The sequence below is a fragment of the Chrysemys picta genome, chromosome 2 (genome assembly GCF_011386835.1).
Source record: "Chrysemys picta bellii isolate R12L10 chromosome 2, ASM1138683v2, whole genome shotgun sequence".
NCBI lineage: Eukaryota > Metazoa > Chordata > Testudines > Emydidae > Chrysemys > Chrysemys picta.
The window spans coordinates 226113230-226138937 of NC_088792.1; the positions used below are offsets into that span (position 1 = coordinate 226113230).

Consider the following 25708-nt stretch of genomic DNA (forward strand, 5'->3'; position numbering starts at 1 on the left):
CCTAAACCCCTGGTCTGGAGTGATAGAGATGTGGGTCTCCACCTAAGAGAGGTGATGGCTAGGAAGGAAGCTTAAAAACTATGACAGATGCATTCCATACATCATACATACAAAGAAATAAGTGCTATCTGTGAAAGTCGTAATTCTAGGAGCAATGTCACCATCTCAGAGTGCTTTGAGTGATGGATGAAGTGATGTTACCCGTGGAAGTACCTTTTCCAGAGATCGAGCTTACAGTTTCTGGAAAAATACTACTGTGCTGCTATCAGAGTTGAATCCAACCTCCAAATCTCCATCCTCAGCACAGCTGAATGGGTTCCTTCATGCTCAGAGAAAGCTGAAAGTTTGCCAAAGCAGGAGGCCAGTGTTCAATTTTAATCCTTTTATTTTGCAGTAGAAGCAGCATCCAGAACTCTATGAATTCCACTAAAATGTAGCTGTCATATAAACAATCCACAGAACTGGTTAATGGATAGTGAAATATGCCACCATTTGACTTTTAATCTAGGTACAAACTGTAACTGAGAGAGGCCCAGGGCTAGCTCTACAGTTCAACAGTCTCTTAGATGACATAGTATGAAAATAACACTGATGATCTATTAGAAGCTTGGAGAAAAGAATTCAGTCTTTCTGGCATGCAAAGTTAAGGTCACAGGCCAAATACAGCTCTAGTATTAACCAGGTTCAACTCAATTGATTTTGCTGGAGCTGGAGCCACTTACGCCAGGGCTGAATTTGATCTCATGAGGTTGGAATTTATAAGGTGAGGTTTGGTTTTTTTTAGATCAAATGCACATTTTGGATAACACCCGCACCCACAAACATTAAATGTGTGATTTACGTGGTAATTACTTGTACTCAGCTGTACTCTGCAAAACTGGATCTAAACCCAAATGGACTACAATTAGTGTAATTAAATCTGGCTGAGTACACAAATGATTTAGTGCCTGACTCCCATGGACTTTTAGTCTAGAGAATGGAGGGTGGGGGAAGGATGAGGAGGAAATCGTGATTATTATTTATATTGCAGTAGCACTTAGAAGCCTAGGTTCCATTGGGCTGGGCATACTACAAACACATAAGAAACAATCCTGGCTCCATAGGTACATGTAGGATTTATTTAGTAGTTGTGTCTGTTGTTTGCACCACTTGGACATTTGAAATTCACCCCTGGTTTGGAGGGCTACCCTCTCTACCACTTTAGCACTCCAGTGACGCTGCAGAAAAGAAAAGGCTGTCAAGGCAGGCTGGAAGAGAGGCCAGTAGATCCATGAATATACTGACTAAGTGGCCTTATCACCCTGTATAGAGGGTGTGCAGCAGTTACTATTCTGATGTACGTTGCTTGGGGGTGAAGTCAATCTTCCCAATCCCAGGCTGGAAATCCTGTTTACCCTGGCAGCTTTGTGTGAGAGGGCTGGGTTTGATCTGCAAGAAATGTTGTGGAAAAAATGAACTGCAAAGTTGAGGTCTGATACTGCCCCCTTCTGAAGTTAGTAACAAAATTATGCACCTCAATGGGAGCAAGATCTGGCCCTTGCAGAAACTATTAGACTGCTTAATCATGTGTAGCATTTTGATACCTTAACAACATACATATATATATATTTTATTGACCTACTTGTGTTCCAGTTCATTAAGCCCAGCTGTTCTCAGAGGAGGAGAAAAAAAGCAGACAGCAATGGGAAGAGGGATCCAACCAACTAAAACAAACTGGAATAGTTGTTTTAAATGCCTCATGCGTTTATCTAGCACTTTCAAGGGAAAAAGCAGTTTTATTACAGAAATTTGCCAGTAAAACATGAGTTTCACTAACAGAAAAGGGGTAAAACGAATGACAAAAGCCTTTTTGCTGTTATAAATAGGGAGGAAGGAGGAAGCAGTTTAAGCTCTACTGATAGCAAATGGAGGAAAACACTCCCTCTTTCTTATCAGCCATTCAACATCTCAACATTGAGGTAGCTTTTATTGTGGAGGTTTCTGAATATATTTTGTTTTCTAATTCACAATGGCAGAATATACAAACAGATTTGTCTCTACTTCCTATTCTCGTTTATACAATAAAGTAAATAAAAAGATTAAATTCCTCAATAATTGTATGCTACCCATAAATCTGAGGATATATTTCAATAATTTTGTGGTCTTCTTCAAAGTGTTTTATATTTATACTTTGGAGATGGCTTTATAAATGCATTGCGAGTTTTAAAAGTAAAGGTTGCTAAAAGGGAATTTTAGTGTGTGACATGAAAGCAGAGGAGAAAAAAACAACTCAACTCAATACTCTCTTTCTCACTGCATATGGTAGAGGCTTTACTTCATAAGCAACTAAATAACGAATAAACTGTGAATAAATGTTTTGAAAATGTAACTGTGTATTCTCACTTGAAAATCTGCACTCAATTTATACTATTTCAACAACTATATAAGGCCCTGCCAGAAAAATACCATGTATGCTCTAAAATGCTAGAGGCAGATCCTTAGCTGGTGCAAATTGTCATAGCTTCATTGAAGTCAGTAGAGCTATGGCAATTTACCTTACCTGAGGATCTTCCCTGCAATTTTAAAGACACAAAGGGGGTTAGGTGTCCAATTCCAATTGAAAGTAAATGGGAGCTGGGTTCCTAACTCCCCTTTGTGCCCCCACCCGCAGATTGCATATATTACATATATATGATCAGATTATGTCTTGCCCTGAACCAAGCATACAAGGGGCAGAAAGAATGTAAAATGTGCAGGGGGTGAGCATATGTGCTCAGGGAGAGGTGGTGTTCTGAAGCTGGCCAAATTTGGAAAAGCGCAATTGCTTTCTCTCTAAAAGGGTGTTCTGCATGGGAATTTCAAATGGCACAGTGCCTCCCAGAATTCATCCTTAGGAGATGCAGGGAGTTCTCCTTTTAACTGCTCTCCCAATGCAGAGCTGTGCCTTCAGGGCACATTTGAACCTGGAGTAACTTGTGAAATCAGCACAGTGCCTGGCTGCATCAAAGTGAACTTAATGTAAAAATATTCAGCAGGCACCATTTTACCTTTGTAAAATGCCAGCATTTTAAAGGTTAAATATTGGACACAATTACTTTTAAAGACAGTTCAGAATTACTTGTTTCACCCCTGAATTAGCTAGTTTTCTACTTTTTTTTTACACATTTAAAAAGCTGTGATCCAAAGAGAAACTTTAAAAAAAATTGCTAAGATTTTTTTTTTTTACATATATACACACCAGAATCAGTCTGGGTTATTTTTAGGGGCCAGGATAGAAACTCTTGAAAGCTTGAGGTTTATAATGAACATGCTAACAGCATCACAAATGTTGACACTAATACAGAGGGACTTCAATTTACTTAAGTATTGGTAACATACAATCCAAGTTCCATCAGATGATAAAGAATAAACTGCTGCATTTATCTAGTGGGTGTTTGAGCACCAATGAGGAGTAAATGATTTGATTTTGTGGGCTCAGAGGATTTGTCAGCTGCCTCATAAGTATAATTCTGGCTCTTCATATTCCTGCTGCTTCTAATTTAGCAGGACAGGCTCATAATTGAAGCAAATTAACTATTTACACTTGTCACTTCTACCAGGGGAAGAGGACACATCAGCAGGAAAGAATGAGTGGGAAATTAAATTCTTCCCACTTGTGTCAGATCTGCCCTTATATAAACACATTAACAGTAATTTCATGAGGCGTCAAACATAGAAATAAATACTGAGGGATAAAATAATGAGGTGTTGCTATTGAGCTGAACTGTTGCAGCTAATATTACTGTGTATGAATTATGTAGCCTGAAAGCAGGCATATGTTACAGCGCTCAAAGAGTTGCTTTGCATGTGCTATCTGATCATTAAGCTTTGGGTCTCTAGGTAAATCCATCTTTCTTCCTGCTTCAAGGGCCAGTATAACATTTAAGTGCATACAGACATATGCACACATTATAATCTGTACATAATGGGCCAAATTCATTCCTGGTAGAACTTCAGTAAGTCAATGGAGTTACACCAGAGATCATCTTTGCATATTACATTCATTTCCATTTTTAGTATAATAGCATGTTTATTTAGGTCTTTGGCAGAAGCTTTAAAGTCACTTACTCTAATGTAAACAAGAACATTTTGTTTGTAATTTGCTAAATCTATTACAGCCTTTCTGGGTCTCCAATTAGAAGCTTAAGGTTCATTTAGTACATTTACATCTGGTTCTGATTTTAAATGACTTTCCTTTTTCACTTAAGAACAGAAAATGACCTAAGCAGTCTTTTTACCCAGTTTGAACCAACCTTCTATCTGAAAGCCATAGAGGCTCAACTATTTAGTATGCCTAACTTTGCTCCCAAGGGGCCATTTTTCTCCCCTTTGTAGTAAAAATATGTGCAAAGGGCAACAATGTACAGAAATTGGCTACAAAAATGGGATGTAAAAGAGCCCATGCCGTTTACTCAGGTGAAAAAAATGTTTGTAGTAAAAAAGAAAGGGTAGAAAAGCCATTGAAAACCACCAAAAATCGTGAATCTATATTGAGGAAGATGTGTACTGATTTATTACTGGTAGAGCTGATTTTGTTGGGATTTTTATGAAACAAAAAACAGATTTTTTTTCAAACAAAGTTTTTAATGAAAAATGGGGAAAATATTATAAGTCTTCCCCTATTTTTGACTAGCTCTAGTTACTGTACAGAAGGCAGTATTTGGGAAGAGGCTGCGGGGTATGCAAAAATATGCAGTAAACATTTGGGAGCCCCTTCCAGTGAGAGGCGAAAGTCACCTCTAGACAGACAGACAGCTACGCGCTCTCTCTCTCTCTGTGCAGATGCTTGGAAACAGTTACAATATGGGACACTGAAGTGCAGATATCCGCACACAGCAAGGGAAGAGTGTTTTGCTCCTTCTTTTCTGTAGTAAGTTACATTGTCTTTCTTGGATAGCATGGTCATAATGTGCTGTGCTTTTTAAGCAGAGCTCCGCACTGCTTTCAGTTCAAAAAGGAATGGCATCATGTGTTTCATAGTATTTCTGCTTTTTCCTGATTCCTTCCATATTTCCTCAGATCACGCTTCCTCTGACTTTTTGTAGTTTGAAAAACTTTTGTAGATCTTCCCACAAACCCTTTTAGTGGTCTAATTTGGTATGGTATCCCAACAACTAGGTTTGGGCTGGCTAACTGAGTTCTCAAGCAGGATTTGTATCAAGCTCTGACACCGTCATTCATTCCATGGTGTGCAAACCATAGGAACATATCCCTTTTTTATAGCTAATGAAACTATGATCTGCATCATGATTTACTTGATCCAACTGCTGTTCAAGTCAATAGAAAGACTCCTATAGATTTCAATGGAAGCTGTATCAAGTCACAGTATATAGAAGATTTAATATGTACATATTTTAAAAGATGTGACATAGCTGAGCTGTTATTTTTCCTTCTCAGTAGTTGCCACATAGTGGAAAAATAATTAACCAAAAAATCCCATCAGTACTTTTTAAACCTTATTTTCTCCACCTCATTATCTTTTTACAACTTATTGTGTGTTATGCTTTGCTTACTGATTAATTTATATTTAAAACAACAGAAAGGAATTCCAACTCAGGAAATGGCAATAATTCTATTTAAGTTCCTGAATAAGCATCAACTTCCAAAGCATAAAATCGCAAAGCTTTATGATTACTGAATTGAAAGTCTAATTCATAAATAAGGTAAGTATTCCTATGAGAATCCCACACTTCTTTATTTTAATTTCTTTTTGAGATTCTTTCTATAGTATCTTCATGCATCCGAAGAAGTGGGCTGTAGTCCACGAAAGCTTATGCTCTAATAAATTTGTTAGTCTCTAAGGTGCCACAAGTACTCCTGTTCTTCTTTTTATAAAAAAAAAAGAGATACAGTTATCTCATCCTTTGACAGTTGAAAAATGTCAACCAAAAAACAATAACAACAGAAACAACTAAACAAACACCACATTTTTCATGAAACCATGTATGAAAAAATTACTTTTCTTTTACCAGCTCTAGTTTTGAGCAATTTTGATACACGGGAATCAGTGGCCCTGATTCAGCACTGTGATCTGCATGGGTGGACTTCTGCACCTATGTACGTCAAAAACTTGGCCCTGGTGTTAAATCTAAGCCTGTTGCAGGTGTAATGGCACTTTTTTCTAGCTTGAAAAGATATCCTATACCATGTGGTTTAGCGGTCATTAATAATGCTGCTCTTGCAACTTTCTTTAGCAAATATAAGTGGTAAATTCCAATAAATATGCATGTCGATAATCTCCAAGATGAATACGAGGAGACAGAGTCTACAAAATGCTGTTGAAACTGCTGAGCATTTTTTCCTAGAACTTGCTCAGCACTTTGAAGGATCAGACCCTCAGTACAATGCAGAATTAATTTTGATTATAAACACAATGGACCTAGCAAATAGGAGAGTTCTTTTGGATCAGGGGCTGTCTTTTATTCTGTTTATACCATACCAAAGAATATGGGGCTTGATCCTGATTGGTGGTTTTAGGTATTACCACAAGACATAAATTATAGTAATAAATATGTGAAATGAGTCAAAGACAGAGGAGCAAACAAACATATGGTAAAACAAAGTATTGTAATACCCTGCATATATATTTGGTTGCATTACTCTTTTCTGTTTGAATTCTGTAGCATGTAATTCTGCCGTTTAAAACGCTAATGGTTTTCCAAGGTTCAGCAATTTAACTTGAAGACAATACAGATAACAAAAACAAATTCTGTTCTACTATTTTTTTTTCCAATACAGGAATTATTCAATTATTGCTTTCAGCTGTGAGCAGGAACACTGGAATTAAATTCAGAAATTCCAGGGTTTTTTTATGAAAATTGAATCTGTATTTCTTTTAGGTCTCTGACAAGCATGGGGACTATTTTTTATACTACACACAAAACCAACAGATGAAGAGCAAAGCTTGTTTCCTCATGAATGTGCATTTTCAATTTGTTTTTGTTTATCTCCATTGTATGGTCCTGGACTATCACACAGCAACTGAGATTTTCTACTCTGCTGGGGGAAGAAAACTATAAAGTGAGTTCTGGAAGGAAGAATACAATGATGTACCTAATGGCTAATATGATTCAGACTCGTAAATTAAAGGTAATCATAAAATATGCTGGAAGAAAGACAGATGAGTGGCTAAAGTGTTTTTTGACCTGTGTTTTTATTAAAGAACAGTAACATTAATTGGAACTAGAGACAGGGACTATTTTGAAGTTCAGATACAGATCCAAATTATCACCAACTTCAGGGGAATCTGGATCCAGGATTCTAGTTTCAATTAGTTTGGGCCCAAGATCCAGAGAGAAGCTTTTGGAAAGTTTCTGAGGGGTGTGCGTGTTTGGATTTGGAGTTCCAGTGTGTGAACATCACTAGCAAGAACTCTGAATTTACATCAATGCATGTCATGTGGGCAAATCTCTGCAAGGGCGTAAAAACATTAAGGGTGCACTATTACTGGCACGCAATGAAGGGGGAGAAGGTGTAAGCAAGGAGCCTTACCCCTCTTGTACAACCCATGTAAGGATCTACGATAATTGCAATTCCATTGTTCTCTGATACTGCCCCCCCACCAACCCACACGGCGACACAAGTCACCTCAGACGGAATAAGGGTTAGTTCTGGCCGCTCACCCACTCGGCCCTGGCTGAGCACACCAAGGACCCCAGGCTACTTTTCTGCATGCTGGGGAGGATCCTGAGAGACAACCCTTCCTGCTGTGGCTCTGCATCACCTGCAATGCCAGCCTGTCGGTATCGGCACTAAGAAAAATACAGTCAAAACTTTTTGCTACTGAAATTTATTCTGAATATAGTCCATGTTTCGGAGCCCAGAGCAAGTAGTGACTCTCATGATCCTGAGATGCAACCTTCAACTATTATAGAGGAACTGCTGTACTGAAACAATCAAGTCCATCTAATCCAGGATCCTCCCTCAGACAGTGGCTGGGCACATTAGAGGAAGGCAGAACCCCACAAACTTTAATGTACCTGACCTCTATGATCCTCTGATTCACAAAGTTACCTTTCCTCCAGCTGAACTTTCTGGAAGCCACACATTATATAGTAACAGTTTCTAGGTAGAAAAAAATTTTTTTTTGGTCAGTCATTAAGGGCCAAATTCTGACCCATAAAAGTCAGCAGTAAAACTCTCATTGGTTTTAATGGGACCTAAGTGCCTCTCCATGCAATCTTCCAGCTGACTTTTTGTGGGGGGTTAGTGAAGGTAGACAACCAATTCTCTGAAGTCCAGAAGTCAGGACTTATAAAAAGAATTTTTAGTGACACTCTTTTTAATAATAATAAGTTTGTATCAAGATGCTAGTCAAATTAGCACAGAATTAGCACGGAAAATGAGAAACCTCTGGAACGTTCTGCTCAGGAAGCCTTTACGGTTCTTTGTTTCTGTCAATTGGTATAATGCCTGGAGATGTTGAAAAGGACAGCTTCCACACAGTGTTTTCTATTGAAATCAAATAAACACTGTATACATAAATAGATGTTGTGCTTTCTGCCTCCCTGCTGATTGGCTGTTTACTCTGGCCTCTCCACTCTCCTCTCCTTCACAATCCCTCTGCAGCCAGCCTCACTCTCCACTGTCCCTGGTCTCCATGCCGCACTTCATTTTTCCTCGCTCCCCACTGTTCCTTACATTTCCCACTCCTGGCTTCCTGTCAGCTCACGTCCTCCCCCTACCACATTAAAACCAAACAATGACAACAGAGCAATAAACCTAATATGATATTTGCCAACCATCACTCTGACCATTGGGTCTGGCTCCTGTGATGAGCTCCACACAGAAGGACCTCTGCAACTCCAACAAGGTCCCAATGATTTCAGTGGGGTTCTGTGCAGATGCAGGTCCATCCTTGCAGAGCTCCTTACAGGATGAAGGCCTTTGCTTTCCCCCTCACTTTTGTCTTTCTGATCTATTTAGATTGTTAACTTTTCAGGGCAAGGAACGTATCTTCATATATGTTTGCCCAGCATCTAGTGCAACAGAGCCCCTATCCTGCTTGGGGTCTTTGGGCACTACTGCAATACAAATAATAAATAATAGTGAACAACAATCGCTTAGGGGAGTAGAACCCTATATTATTTTCTACAGCTGGTTTCCATCCTTTGCCTTTCTCTTCAGTGGAAAAATTACATTGTAAAAAAATTAAAAACACATTTTAATATGTTTGCAAAATGTAAGGACATTGTTATAGTTGTAATCAGACACTACAGAGTGTTCTGTTCCTGTGTAGCCATGATTCCCCACACCTAATTCACTGCAAGCACTAGGCTTTCTCCATGTGCTTAACAATGTACCTAGGTGTATCTTTGTTATGCAACACTATACATTCTGTCATGTTTTATGGATTAAGTAAAACATTTAATCTTCTATTTCTAAGGTAGACATGCAGAGGAAACAGGGCCTTACTGGGAACACTATTACCATCAGCCAAGGCTGTACATAACTTAATTGAGAAAGACAACAATGGACCTGGAAGGAGGAAAAAGAGAAGTGCAGAGCTGAGAATGTGAAGGAAATTATTACTTTAACATGGACACAAAGGGGAGCTATTCACACTGCTTTACATTCCACCTGATCGTCCCTTACAATCACACCAGGTCTTTTTTCTAGAGAGTGCTGAAAAAAGCCCCTTGATATACCACAAGTAGGATCCATAAAGTAAAAAGATAAGGAATCAAACTTTTCCTAGACTGACCTATAGTTCCTTTTTAAAATAGAAACAATACCTTAAAAATATAGCCGTGAAAATGCATTTGCCACAGAATGGTCAGTTAACAAAGGACTATCAAATATTTAGGGCCTGAGCCTTATGGCTCTTATTCCCTGTCACACTGCATAGCTCCCATAACATCTCATCATATAGATGAGAACATCCCATTTAGTCTTTCACTTTGTACAATATTTAATGACAACATGTATACAAAAAGAGGAGGAAAGAGCTGAGCATATACTCCCACATAGTCTGAAAAGCTGTTGGGGAAGGGTTTGAATAACATATTGGTATCAGCTCTTTGGTGGTCTTCAAGGAGTGGCTAGGGATAGACAGACTAAGTTTTCTGTTAAGTTGGAAAAGAATAAAGATAATAATGACAAAAGGATAAAGAGAACTGCTGAAGGGGAGGATAGGTGGTTTTTAAACATCACTCTGGCAGTGTAAAGGGGCCTCATTGTAACTGAGCCTCAAGCCCTCTGACTTTGGCACACAAAATCCTAAAAGTAATGATATAAATTCGCAGGCAGAAGAACTAAAATACTCTTTCTAGTGGCCTAATAAACTGATATATGAAATGAGGTGATAGTCCCCTGAACTCAAGTTCTGATATGACACATTTTCAGGTTTAGTCGGAATGAACAAAAGGAGCTGCTCAAAGTGGTTAGACGACATGTACTTGATCACTACAATTTATATCACATTGTACCTGTTTTTGTTCCTCTCCCAAGCCATCCCACATTGAAGCTACAATTTTAGAGACTTCACCAAATGTAGCATTTGGGTTTTGGCCCTTGATGGCTGCTTGAGTGTCTCGGAAGAATAATGCATAGGCAGACACGGGCTTCTGTGGCTCATTAGGGTCCTTCTTCTTCTTCTTTTTGGGAGTTTTGGGTTTCTTTCCCATATCAGAAGCAGGTCGCTTCTCTCCTCCATTGACCTGTAATAAAAGTTCACAAAAGGATAGAAACCCATTAAATTGTGAATCAGACCAAAAAGCTCTATTTATCAAGGCACCTACAATATACATTATGGATTTTGCTGGGGAAAACGTCTTTTGATAATCCAAATGTTGACAACATTTCACAGGGTTTCATCTATAAAAGGCATTATAAATGTTCTAGGTTATGTAACGTTTTTCCTAAAATGATTCATACATTTTGTTTTTATAAAATTATCATATCATTAATAGATTAGCTTGTCATCTTTTTATCTTTTCGGAGTCTTACAGCTAATGGTTGTTGGAGACCTGTAATGAGTAAAATCATTACAGATTTAATTATACATTGACCACTAGTTTAATCATTAGAACCATTTAAACAGAGCAAGAACAATATAATTTCCACCTTATATTTTTCTTTCCCTTAGAGGACTATTTTAACCTACGGCTCAGTTCATTTCCCACTGAAGTTAGTGGGATTGTTTCCAGTGACTTCACTGGGAACTGGATTGGGAATCAAGTGAATTGAGATTTAAAAAAAAATGTTAATTTCCTTGTATTATTCTTAATCAAAATCAAGAGAAACAAAATTTCAGCAGTTTAGGTTGGAAATTTTTTTGACCTATTGAAGGGCTCAATTCTGGTCTTATTGGAGTCAATGGCAAAACTCTCATTAACTCTGCTGGTGCAGGATCAGTCCCTTAGGTTCTGAATAAAGGAGCAAATGAGGCTCACGCATACACTGGATGAAAAGAAGAGCTTGTGTTTGTGTGTGTATACACACACTTAAAAAATCCCCACGCCCTGGATCCCTCTTGTGGATTTCACTGCAGCCTGAAGACGTGCAAATTTGTGAAAACCCAACTGTCCTTTAACCATTAAATATTTATATTGCAGTAGGGCTTCCAACAGGATTCAGTACCCCATTTTGCCAGATGCTGTGCAAAAATATGCAAAGACACAGGCCTGATTTTCTAGGCGGCTCGAACTACATGGCAGAAAGTGGCCTCAGCAGACTGGAGAATCTGGCTAACTGTATCTGTCCCAAAGGGGTTTTCATTTGAAAAAACTCAGGGGGAGAGGGTTACTATCGAATAGAGATGATTTCTATCATTTTTAATAAACTGTGATCAGTTTAGACATGCTAGATTACAGGTGTTCCAAAAATAAATACAGGTGCATAATGACAGTAGCTGCATATGGCTGTATATGCTCACTCTGGGCCAGACCCTTCTCCCTCTTCCTGTGTGTCACCGGACTGTGTTTAATGGGACTACTCAGGTGAGTAAAGTGAGCAGGATTTGGCCAGTTGTGGCTTTTTAATCAGAACAGCAATGTGATGAATGTAACTTAAAAAGGAAATTGCTTGGTTCCTAGGCACCTGGTTAGGCAATCAAATATGCAGTTAATGGTTGTGGAGTACACCAGCAGCACTAGAGAGAAGAGGGAAGAAGTTATAAAACACAAGCTGCTTGTTTCAAACTTGCAGATTACTATTTCACTCTACACTGTAGAAGAAACTACAAGATCAATAATATATGAAGGTGTGTTATGTGCACACATGAAGAGCTCCCTAGTTAATTTGACCATCCTAATCCAAATTTTCCAAACACCTCTAAGTAACAGTTCACAAATCCCAGGAGCAAGAAGGCTTGACAACTTCAGACCCACAGTTAAAGTTCCTACTATTGCTATTTTAAAAGGTTTCTTTTAACGCTTTTGTCTTGACCATAGGGATTTGCAAGCTTGTAGATATTTAAGATAGCAGGATGTCCAAACTACCATTTAACTATGTGATAAATAATCGTAATATGCATAAAAGGTAAGAGAAAAAAAGTCTTCTTGTAAATAGCTCAGACATTTTATTCTCCAACCCAAATAATCAAGTGGCTTCAAGCATCCCACTGCTAAAAAGGGAGTACTCCCTGGGGAAATTCTGTTTGTTTTATAAAAAATAAGTAAAGAAAAAGAATTCCAGTACTAATAACCTTGGAAATGGCTGAGATGATGGCGTACCTTATGCTCCCATCAGTCTATCAGCTTCATAGACTCCACTGCTAACCGCCAAAGCAGAGACAGATGGGAAATAAAATAAAAAACATATATATTCTTCTAGGCATAGACTCGTGCCTCAAAATCCCTAGAGGTGTAGTTAGCTCATGGTAATCCACCTCCTGTCATGCCTTATTGCTTAATTATAGTGATGTATTTAACTTATTTATCACAAGAAAGCAATAATCTTTCACTTTAAAAAAGTCGGTAGTAACCACGTTGCACAGATGATAGATCACAAGACTACCCAGTGTAGGATTTAAGTCTATCAAGTAAGGCACATTGTTGATATCTAAATGTCCCTTGAGAAGTTTGAAAATGTCTATAAATATATTTAAAATAAACTGCAATAGTACCAAATCCTTTAGCGGAGCTAGGAGAGCTGTTTTACGCATACTATCTTGCAGTAATTGCTGTAGTTTAAAATAGATTTTAATCAAGCACCATCTGCATAATAGGCTGAACAAACAACACAGAATTCAACTTATAACTCTGACCATATAAAATAAATATTGTAAAACCTCTACCACATAAAGAGAATATGTGGCAGCAGTTCCCTAGTAATCATGTTTCTGTTAGTTAATTTTTGCTACTTGCAGTCCTCTAGGTCTCTTTTCTCTGAACTACACTATTTGAAATTCTCTCATAAGCGAAATTCAAATGAGCATGGAAAAAAAACAGTCATCCATCTACTGAGAAATACATATTTGCAAGCCTATAATGCTTCTAGCATCTCACAATTATGCTTAGCAATAACAGAATACATGTTTAATGATCCAACACTATGAATTATGGCAAGAATCGCACAAATGCAGTATTTGAATTTTGAAGTGGTCAGAATAAAATGTGTAGTAAATGGGCACTTTGTTGTAAATGGTTTTATAGTTACATACAAATACTGATTTTTTAAGGTCTCCTTTTCATTCGTTTAACCACAGACTTGAATACTGAATTTAGAAGAATTCAGCACAGCCAGTTTTAGGATCTGCGCCTCCTACACAAATGAGTTCCTTGGCCAGAGATTTTAGTTCCCACTTCCAACTGTTCTAAGCTACTTTCAGATCATTCACTTTCAACCTCAAAATCACATTACTGTTATCCTTCTCCCTGGGTCTTACTGACAGGCCCCCTGGGATGCCTTACTCTTAAAGCAACAGTATCTAGAGCAACTACCAGTAAGTCCTCGGTAATGCCCTCTTTAATGGTGCTGCTGCTTTTCCCTTCTTTGTGTTTGAGCTAGTGCAGATGTGTATTTTAAGTCTGACAGTTCTGTATGAAATGGCCACTACTACCAGGTGTGTGCATGTCTGGAAATGCCCAGCAGCTGTTATAATCATTTATATATACGGTGATGGTTCCATAGCATGGATAGTTTTTAGCATAATTTTATGCTGTTGACTAAAGAATGTATTTAATATGAAGTTCCTTTCCTACTGGAGGTTCTGAATACTAACAGTTGTATAGTTTATTTCCCTTTCCTCTTTGTTTATTTCCAGCACTGGTGATAGGTTTATTAAGCTAATATAGCCAGTTCCTGCACCCACTGAAAACAACGGGAATTTTGTCACTGCCTTCAGTGGAGTAGGATTACATGTCTAATGCAAAGGCATACATTAGCTTATTCATTTTGTCAGTCTGTATACATACATTGCCTACAAATGAAGTCAGTTTACCCTCTCAAATCATTTAGAGAGGTTTTTTTCTCAGACAGAATTGGGTTTAGTTGTTAGAAAGCATGACAAAGAAGTATCTATTTTACTACCAAATCTTTCACAAGAAGTGCAGCAATTCTTCTTTTAAAACCATAGGGTAGGTACTCAGCTGGTGTAACAGGCCTAGCATAGTTGGCATTGACTTTAGCGGCGCTACACAGGTTTATGTCAGCCTAGGACTTATTTTGACTAATACTGGTAGATGAGTTGAAAGATGTTGGGACTTGCTCGTTAAATTGAAAGAATAAAAAAAGATGAGGACAATTATTATGCTTATTCCAGATAACGTGGTACTCACTCCATTATCACTCAGTCCTCATAGGAAAGTCTCACTGACTTCATCAAGTGTGCCTCAAAATCGCTATTTGTAGCAAAATTTGGGAATTACCTCATGACTGCAGTGCATGACTGCCTGAGTAAGGACTGAGTAAAGAACTCAGGAGTTATATCAATGTACGATACCACACAATGGGTCAACAGTTTATAAAACATAGGCAAAAATCCCAGAGTTTATCACACAAGATTGTGTGCAAATATGAGCTATTGGATCTCCCACTGGTCAGAGACTGGCAGAGCCCCCTCCTGTCCCCATCCAGCCCTGGTGCAATTTCTTTCAAAGGGACAAAGATGGAAGAGGAGCTGGTTTGAGAAATGGGAACCCTCAATTGCCCCTTTAGGGCAGCTTTAAGATCTCTTTGTACCGGTCTAGCCCACACAAAGTTGCTAAAGGCCAATAATCTGTCCCAGGTAGTTGGCAGTTTCCAGGGACACAGCTGTAACTGGGAGCTATACCCAGTAGTTTTTATTTGCAGTGTTGCTGTAGCAGGATATGAGACAGACAAGGTGGGTGAGGTAATATCTTTTACTGGACCAACTTCTGTTGGTGAGAGCGACAAGCTTTCGAGCTACACAGACCTGAAGAAGAGATCTTGTCTCTTTCACCGACAGAAGTTGGTCCAGCACCAGACCCTTCAGAGGAAGGTGCAAGTAAACCTACAGTAGACAGATGTGGGATAATCTGACTCCCCTGAAGATCTCATTCTAATCCCAAATAGAGATCAGTTTAAACAGTGAATCATGTAGTTTTATATCCCTTCCAAAATTTTTTTACTAACTATTATAACTTTGGAAGAATGCTAAGGTAACAGTAACATATCAATTTCTGTGTACTTAGTAACTTTAATTCTGGTATATCATGCTTTCTTTTCCTGATGATTAAGTTAAGGATGATTAAGCTAAGGAGAATTTTAAAGGGAGCTTCCATATTAGCATTACTTGTTTAATACACAAATCCAGAATACATAAATAGACTTCAGTAGGAAAGACACCCTATTTCTTTGTCTGTAATACTCAATAGTTCCTTCACTGTTATTGAAAATATTTGTTTTAATTTGAAATACCTGATTTAGTGAAATCAAAGTCCTAGGCTTATGATAAGGAGGCAACCTAGTGACAGAGGATGTGGAAAAAGCTAATGTACTCAATGCTTTTTTGCCTCTGTCTTCACGAACAAGGTCAGCTCCCAGACTACTGCACTGGGCAGCACAGCATGGGTAGGAGGTGACCAGCCCTCTGTGGAGAAAGTGGATCAGGACTATTTAGAAAAGCTGGACGAGCACAAGTCCATGGGGCCGGATGCGCTGCATCTGAGTGTGCTAAAGGAGTTGGTGGATGTGATTGCAGAGCCATTAGCCATCATCTTTGAAAACTCATGGCGATCCGGGGCATTCCCGGATGACTGTAAAAGGCTGATATAGTGCCCATCTTTAAAAAAGGGAAGAAGGAGGATCCGGGGAACTACAGGCCAGTCAGCATCACCTCAGTCCCTTGAAAAATCATGGAGCAGGTCCTCAAGGAATCAATTCTGAAGCACTTAGAGGAGAGGAAAGTGATCAGGAACAGTCAGCATGGATTCACCAAGGGCAAGTCATGCCTGACTAACCTAATTGCCTTCTATGATGAGATAACTGGCTCTGTGGATGAGGGGAAAGCAGTGGATGTGTTAGTCCTTGACTTTAGCAAAGCTTTTGATATGGTCTCCCACAGTATTCTTGCCAGCAAGTTAAAGAAGTATGGGCTGGATGAATGGACTATAATGTGGATAGAAAGCTGGCTAGATCGTCGGGCTCAACAGGTAGTGATCAATGGCTCCATGTCTAGTTGGCAGCCAGTATCAAGCGGAGTACCCCAAGGGTCAGTCCTGGGGCCGGTTTTGTTCAACATCTTCATTAATGATCTGGAGGGTAGCGTGGACTGCACCCTCAGCAAGTTTGCAGATGACACTAAACTGGGAGGAGTGGTAGATACGCTGGAGGGTAGTGATAGGATACAGAGGGACCTAGACAAATTAGAGGATTGGGCCAAAAGAAATCTGATGAGGTTCAACAAGGACAAATTCAGAGTCCTGCACTTAAGACAAAAGAATCCCATGTGCTGTTACAGACTAGGGGCCGAATGGGTAGACATCGGTTCTGCAGAAAAGGACCTAGGGGTTACAGTGGACGAGAAGCTGGATATGAGTCGACAGTGTGCCCTTGTTGTCAAGAAGGCTAACGGCATTTTGGGTTGTATAAGTAGGGGCACTGCCAGCAGATCAAGGGACGTGATCATTCCCTCTATTCGACATTGGTGAGGTCTCATCTGGAGTACTGTGTCCAGTTTTGGGCCCCACATAACAGGAAGGATGTGGAAAAATTGGAAAGAGTCCAGTGGAGGGCAACAAAAATGATTAGGGGGCTGGAGCACATGACTTATGAGGAGAGGCTGAGGGAACTGGGATTATTTAGTCTGCAGAAGAGAAGAATGGGGGGGGGGGATTTGATAGCTGCTTTCAACTACCTGAAAGGAGGTTCCAAAGAGGATGGATCTAGAGTCTAGACTGTTCTCAGTGGCACCAGATGACAGAACAAGGAGTAACAAGGTCTCAAGTTGCAGTGGGGGAGGTTTAGGTTGGATATTAGGAAAAATCTTTTTCACTAGGAGGGTGGTGCTGCACTGGAATGGGTTACCTAGGGAGGTGGTGGAATCTCCTTCCTTAGAGGTTTTTAAGGCCAGACTTGACAAAGCCCTGTCTGGGATGATTTAGTTGGGGATTGGTCCTGCTTTGAGCAGGGGATTGGACTAGATGACCTCCTGAGGTTCCTTCCAACCCTGATATTCTATGATAATGTGTTGTTATGAAAAATGCACATTATTTTATTGAATATGCCATTATTTTATTGAAAGATTCAGTAGGAACAAGGACTGAATAAAAAGATGGGATGACTTCATTACAGAATTGAGCTCCTACATACTATCTTCTAGGGAAGCTGAGGGTCTCAGGATCTCACAGGCTCAATATGCAAAAATATTTGAAAATTAACAGATGCTGCAAATACCTTATTTTACAAAGTGAAGGCTGTGCATGTTTATGTTTATATAAGTTTTCACGAGTGTGGGAGCAGTTCCTCACAACATTAAAAAGTATAACACATTCAAGAACTAAGTTTGTGAAATCAAGGGAAAGTTCTGAAATAATAATTGTAATCAGAATTTATTCAGAACACGGTGAAATATATTTTGCCAATTACAGGATTATTTTACAGCTTGAGGCATGAAAAACATAAATATAACTCAAAAACAAATCAGACTTACAATTCTTGACTGAATTATATTCTTTAGTGACTCACTTTGCCTCTGTTTGACCTTCCTCCTACATCTTTGCAATGAATTCCAACTTTTTTTCCCATAAGAACTGGCAATGCTCACAACTATTACTGCTACCACATAACAGGCCCATTAACATTCTCTAGTGATTAGAACACAGAGCAGGGAGTCAGAAGACCTCAGTTCTTATCCGGACTCTGCTCCTAGCTCTTGTGTGATCTTGTGGCAAATCACAACCTTTTTGTGCCTCAGTTTTCCTGTCTGCAAAATGGAGATAATACTCACCCACTTTTGCAAAGCACTTTGAGATTTTTGCACAAAAATGCTATCCAAATGATTATATTATTATGTTTTATTATGTTTGTAGTGACACTAATGGGTGTTAAACGTATCATCGTGAAAAACCAGTGCTACATACAATGGAAAAGCATGATGTCTATATAACCTTTCCAAGAAGTGAATTTAAACAGTATTAGAAGATATTTTCCTATTCTTCTGTTCTGGTTGCTATATTTACTTCTTCTATTTATTCATCCTGCGGCCAAGTGCCAAACACTAGCAAACTGTACACACGATCCCATGCTTCCTTAGCAATAACTTGAGTCTTGATCTGGAACAAACACACTTTGTACACATGAGAGAAAATTCAATCTTTATATTAAACTCCTGTAAGAAATATTCTCCTTTACTCTTTAGTTCACTATGCAGACCTTCCATTTTCCTCATTCAGAGAAGTGTGATGTTGTTCACTCATGTTGCTTTCAGGGCTGATTGGCGTCTAGAAGATAGGTTTAAGGTAAAAGCCAATCCTTTATTCACATCAGTTAGCCCCTTTATGCTTGTTGTAAAAATACCACATGCTACAGTATGTACCTCCCTGACATGTCTCATTTGGATGACAGCAACTTATAAATTATAGCCTTCATAATTCAGGTACACATCTGCCAAATAACACTTAGAGAGACTGATTCATTTAGCTAGTCCTAAAACCAGCCACCATTTGTTATTTCTAGTGCCTAACCATACCTTAGAGGTATCATCCCCTTCATCTTCATGGACTGAACTGGATGGTGAGGGAGTTGCAGACTTGCTTCCAGGTGGAGATGGAGAGTTATGGGGAACATTGTTTCCACCCATATTCAAACCAAGCTGAGCACTGAGCTGTGACTGGTTAATGGTAGTCAGCTGACCATGCTGCATCATTCCTGGCTGCCTAATTTCTGCAGGTTGAACCCTTGGTCTCATGGCTGCCATCTGAGGGTGGGAACTATATTGAGCTCCTTCTGCGTTCCGTAAATCTTGCATCTACAAAAGGAAAATTGGAAAGCAATAATTTTCCATCATCATGCCATCATGTCCAAGTTCCCTTTGGCCTTAAAAGGAATCCCTGTTGATCTACAGGATATTTCATATTTAAGAGAACTGGGAGTTTTTAATTCAAACATATGAGGCGTAAGGAATACACAAAATAACTATACAGCCAACTTTTGCATAACACTGTTTATTTTGGGCTAAAACATGCAGGCTCTTTTCAGCCCTTGGACAGGCAAAGCTCCCATTGACTCTACTGAGAGTTTTTCCTGCATTGGGACTGAAGGATATGGCCTTTGTTAACTGTCCTTTGCGTCTGTCAAAAATGAGTTTAAGAAATATAATAATACAAAACAGAGATGTCAGAATCTTGAATCAAAGTTCAAGAGGGTTCTTGTCTATCTTATGGAGATGAGTTTGAGCTGCCAAGTTTGGATCCAGATCCATACTTGCCCCAAACTCTAGGGAGTTGAACTTCTAGTACTAAGTCCAGTTTTACCTTGCCTAAAACTGCCCAAGACATGTTAATTTTTAAGATTCAGAAAACAGACCTAGGGCTCTATCAATAGGTGGATTAATTGACTAATGAACTGATTTGCTGCAACAGTCACATATGAACCTGAAGTGCTAAAGCTGCAAGGTTGACAAATTTATCCATTTTGCTATTTGGGTCACTGCTTTTTAGCATTAATGAGACTCATTTTTAATTCAAGCAATGAATTCAGTCTCTGCAAGGATTAGAATGAAAAGCATTGGAGGATGAAGCTCTTTACTTATCCAGAGGTCAAATGTACTGTACACGGATACTATAAAGGATATCCCATAATGCTTATCCAATGTACTCAAACTCATAGCTTGAGATAAGACAACTACAGAGAGTAGCTCAGTTTATACAGTTAGATGTTTTGAGGGGGGGTGATTTAAAGTTGAAGTGGCAATTCAAAGCTGAAAATGAAATGGATATAGTTATCTTAGTCGGTATCGTTAAAGCATGCCATATATATCTGGTGGAATTTGCCAAAAATTACCAATGTAATAGTATCATTGCGTTAGGGAAAAAGTGATAACAGTCCAATCTACTAATATAACCGTAGTTATTTTACTGATAGCCTTTTGTAGCATGTCACCCAATGATTATTACTTTAGATTTATAACCCACCTCTCTCTTCCCCCCCACCCTTGCACTTGTGTGTGTATGTGCATTCTCTCTCTCTCTCCTGATAGCATACCAGTCTGGGAGATCCTTTTACAACAAGGAATTAGAATTAGAACTAGAACTGGGGGGGGGGGGAAACCAAGTATGATCGTTTCCATTTTTTCATTATTGGCAGAATAAGTGATTTTTTGAAAGGTTATTTATAGGCTTGGGAATTGATTTGGTGTATTTTTTGGAGAGTGAATCACGCCAATAAATATCCTGGAATCGAGAATGTTTGCTATTTTAAATTCATTTGTTGTCCTAAAATATATCTGAAATAGATTTTGACAATGCGACCTCTCTTAATACAGTCTTGGTACTGCATTATGAATTAATATCTCTGGAGTACAAAAGGTTTATTAATACCCATAATTCAAGTTCATTCAATAACTAATCCATTGAAAAAAACCAGTGCACAACATCAACTGAGAACTTGAATCTTGAAAAAAACATTTATATTTTTAAAGATTGTTACTGACTTTCTGCTCCCTTTTTTCAAATACCAGCTTCCCTCCTAGTAAAACATATTAGCCTTGAAAGCTATCATTATCTCTGCCTCTAGCAGACAATCTATATCAAAACAGTTGTACACATAAAACAGTAACTACTTCTTGGCTGTATCTCTTCTGATCCAGCTGTTTCACTGAATAGCAGTTGGTGAATGGAGAACTGGAACATGGGTAGCCCTGAGGCCTTATTTGCTAATGTTACTCACCAGCTGCTGCTTTATGTGGTGTTAGCAGGCAAGGCTTGGAAGTTTGCCAGTTGCAGCAAGAACAAGGGAAAGTGAGGTATCTCTGAAGCCCTTCCATTTACCCCTGTCTGTCATCTTTTGACACTGAACATTGTTGAGTGCTATCCCCAGGGCCATTGAGAAACACTGCTGGAGTTAAACTGTGAATAGAGCTTACACTACCCCTTTGTACACTATTTTTTGGGTACCTCTCAGACAATCTAAGGAAACTACAGATCAGTGCTAAAAATAGACCCTTTTGGCTTCACATATTAAAGGAAGTTGTAAATGTAAAATAAGTAATTTTTTCATTAGAAATACTCTATTGTAAAATGCACTATTAAAAAACCTAAACAAGTATTTTTGTCAATATTTCAAATGACTGTGCAAGTATATGCCTCAGTGAAAGCTGGATACAAATTTAATAATAATATCATGTTGTTCATTTTTATCTAAAATGTATTTGCTAACTGACAACATATCATTGGATATCAAAACTGACTGGTTATTAAAACATCCCAATCTTGCCACACTGATCATCAGAAGCAAGCTCCCCAAAGACCAGGACAAACCAACTCAAAGTGGCACCAGACCCTGCCAAAACAACAGATGCAAAACTGCAGACATATCTCCACTACTACAGGGATCAACATGCTCCACAATACCCTTCAAGATTCATGGGTCTTACATTTGTCTATCAGAACATGTAGTGTACCTCATTCAGAGCATCAAATACCCCAACATTTATATGGGTGAAACCAGGCAATCATTACACTCTGGAATGAACTCACACAGAAAAATGACGAAAGACAAAAAAAACCAGATCAACTCAATTTCTGACCTATCCGTTCTCACCCTGCACAACACCTTCAAAAGATGAGCCTAGGAGCTTAAATTAATAACTTTCCTAGACATTAAAAAGTGTAGATTTGTAAAGACACTGGATTTATGGCTTATTACAACAACCTCTAACCCGCTAACCTTCCTTTGTCCTACGATTGCAGATGTGTTAATTGCCCACTACATCTTGAATGATCTCTTGCAACATGTGTTAACTCATTATGCTTAACGATCTGTTCCACCTTGTATTTGCTGTGACTATCTTTCCCTACAGTGACTACCTTTCCCAGACCTGAAGAAGAGTTCTTTGTACCTCAAAAGCTTCTCTCTTTCACAAACAAAGATATTACCTCACCCACCTTGTCTCTCTGTTTATTAAGACCTCTTTATACATTCTGCACATAGCAAGAACTATTTACAACCTATAATGTTCTGGATTTCAGATGCAATCAACTTTTCTTGTGAATTTTTAAAACATATGGATATAGGTTTCCATTAACAACAGCTACAGTATTTCACTTACTTTTGCAGAAATATGAGTAAGAAACATGAAGAGTACCTTCTTAATTTGCATTTATATTCCAATTTAGACACTAAGGCCCTGTCTGCACTAACGAGGTAAGTCGATCTAAGTTACGCTAGTTAAGTTACACAAATTATATAACTTATGTCGACATAGCTTAGATGGACTTACAGCGGTGTCTAGATCACACTATGTCGATGGGCGACACTCTCCTGTCGAGATAGCTTCTGCCTCTCAAGGAGGAGTAGTTCTGAAGTCAACAGGAGAGCGCTCTGCCATCAACTTATTGTGTCTTCACCAGACCCACTAAATTGATACCGCTGCCGCACCGATTTAGCTGGTAGTGAGAACAAGCCCTAAGGAATAAACCCTCTAACCACTGCCCAGCCTGAGACAGTACAATGGGTGGAGGGTAGATGCATGGAGAGAAGGAATCCTTCTCCCAAGGCTGTGGCCCTAATGCATCCCCTCTGCAGGAAAGTGGGGATACAAACAGGAGACTCTATGTAGCTGTGGATCTCTTGGCATTGCCTCTGTCCTGTCTCCCACCCACCCTTGCCACTTCCTGCATGGGCTTCCCAAATCCTCATGCACTCCACAGTGGATACAATGGGACCATCCATGGAGATGGGAGCAGCCTGTCCATAAATACATTCTGTATACTTGGATTTTGATAAAAGCAGGCACTTACCCACATTAAAACTAATTTTAAAATAATCATGGAACTACTCTATGGAAAGCAATTCACAACAAACGTGAACAGTAGAGAATGTCACTTTTCTTTATACCACTGATGGGAAAGCTTAAGCTTTCTAACAAATGCAACATACTCAGGCCCACCTGAAATTCCTTACAAGTACGCAGTTAAATGCAACCAAGTAGCAGCAGCAGCAAATATTTACATTCAGAGCTGACCAAAGGGCCACAATTCTATTCTGCAGCAACTTTCAAGATTTTGAAATTTGTTTTTGTACAGTATTGGAATGAAAACAAAACCCAAGGAAGGTATGTGTCTACATGTGCAGGTGTCAGACTGGATACTGGCCTAGGATGTGGGAGACTCAGGTTCAAACCCCTACTCTGCCTGATTCAGAGCAGTTTTTCATTCCAGAGCAGTGACTTGACCCAAATGTTCTGAACAGCTCGATCTATATTGCAGTCATGCCGAAAGGCCCCAATCAGTATTGTGGTCTCATTGTGCTGGGTGCTCAAAAACTAAGCCCGTGCTGGTGGAAATTACTCTTCCCTGCCCCAGCTGTCCCCTTGGGTCTCGCAAGAGAAGACAAGTGGTGTTGCCTGAAAAGGGCAGAGTAAAAGGCTGGATGGTTCTACCAGGGGAATGGAGCTGCAGACTGCAGTCTGGGCTATTTGAAGCCCCACCCACAGAAGTCACAGAGTGGATACACTGAATCAGTGCATTCCCAGGACTGCCCCAGTCATGTGCCCATTCTGGCCATTTTTGCCCTGGTTTGCTGGCCCTCTACAATACAAAAAGAAGTTGCAGTCACTTTCTGATGTCACAGTCCTGAAAAACTTTCCCATCACTTAGGTTTTACATTGGCTGGAAGAAAATGCCATAGACCCAGGAATGGGCCCACATCTTTAACCCTAAAAAAAGTCAAAATATCACTACTGGCTCAATATACTGTTACCTGGTAGAGTTCCACTGAGTTTTCCGTATTTATCTATGGAAGCTATATATGTGCACTTTGCTCCTTGGGGCAGGGACATTGGCCTCTTACCTGAAACACTATGGCTCTGTACAGACAGTCAGGGCCGGCTCCAAGTTTTTTGCCGCCCCAGGCAAAAAAAATTTCCTGCACCCCCCCAGCCCTGCCCCAACTCCGTCCCTTCCCTGCCCCATTCCAACCCTTTCCCCAAATCCCCGGCCCCGCCTCCTCCCCCAGGTGCACCACATTTCCCATCCTACCCTTCCCTCCCAGGCTGCGGCACACTCAGGGGAGGAGGTGGAGGTGAGCTGGGGGGGAGCGGTTCCTCTGCCCCCCCCAAGAGTTACTTCCTGCGACCCTCCCCGCGCCCCCCACTGCTGCAGCTCACCTCCACTCCGCCTGCTCCCCTGAGCGCGCCGCCACTGCTCCGCTTCTCCCCCATCTCTCCCAGGCTTGCCGCAAAACAGCTGATTCGCGCGGCAAGCCTGGGAGGGAGGGGGGAGAAGCGGAGCGGCAGTGCGCTCGGGGGAGCAGGCGGAAGTGGAGCAGAGGTGAGCTGGGGGGGGGGGGGAGTGGTTCCTCTGCCCCCTCAAAGGTTACTTCCTCTGGCCCTCCCCGTCAGGGCCGGCTCCAGGTTTTTTGCTGCCCCAAGCAATAAAATAAAATAAAATAAAAAGCCGGAGTGCCACCCCTTGAAAAGTGCTGCCCCCAAAGGGCCAAAATGCTGCCCCTTGAAAAGTGCTGCCCCAAGCACATGCTTGGAACGCTGGTATTTAGAGCCGGCCCTGCAGACAGTAATAATTGTGCAGAAAGCACATCTCCCATTCTTTGTAAGCATTACATGTACATCTAACGCAACCACAGGCTACTTTGAAAACAGAAACTCATGTTCCTTAGGTTTCTTCCAAATAAAGATTTACAAAAGTTACCAAAGTGAATCTGTCTTGGACCCTCATTCAGTATGCAGGCTGCAGAGAGCTACGTTGCTGAACACTCTCTGCTGAATAAAGTGATGAGGCAAGGCAGTCTGATAGCTAAATTCCAACTTGGAGAACAAAGTTTCAGATATCAGAATATTAGAAATTTGGATGTTACAGAAAATAAGGATAGTCCTTATTTGACATCCTCAATGAACTTTCTGATGATCTAATAATGATGGTACTTGGCATTTCTATATCACTTTCCACCCAAGGATCTCATCATGCTTTTACAGACGAGGAAACTGGGACACATCTTCTGCATTTTTGTGCTTGCATTTCAATTATAGGCACAAATGTGAGTAGCTGCACCTGTAAGTACCTGATTGCAAGTTCAAATAAGTAGTCAGAGATGCAACTACTGAGGTTTG

The 25708-nt window shown here is 39.8% G+C and overlaps 1 protein-coding gene across 5 annotated transcripts in view; it reads right to left on the reverse strand.

Moving 5' to 3' along the window:
• Positions 1-25708, reverse strand: part of TOX (thymocyte selection associated high mobility group box) — a 271473-nt gene that overhangs the window by 47003 nt on the left and 198762 nt on the right. For 3 of the 5 annotated variants that reach the window (XM_005301157.4, XM_065585609.1, XM_065585610.1), the window contains 2 exons: positions 19112-19390; positions 10446-10676 (listed from right to left, as the gene is read on the reverse strand). In XM_005301157.4, the coding sequence (XP_005301214.1) occupies positions 10446-10676; positions 19112-19390 (510 nt within the window). The remainder of the gene's footprint in view (positions 1-10445; positions 10677-19111; positions 19391-25708) is intronic. The other 2 variants (XM_065585611.1, XM_065585612.1) reach the window with 1 other exon arrangement.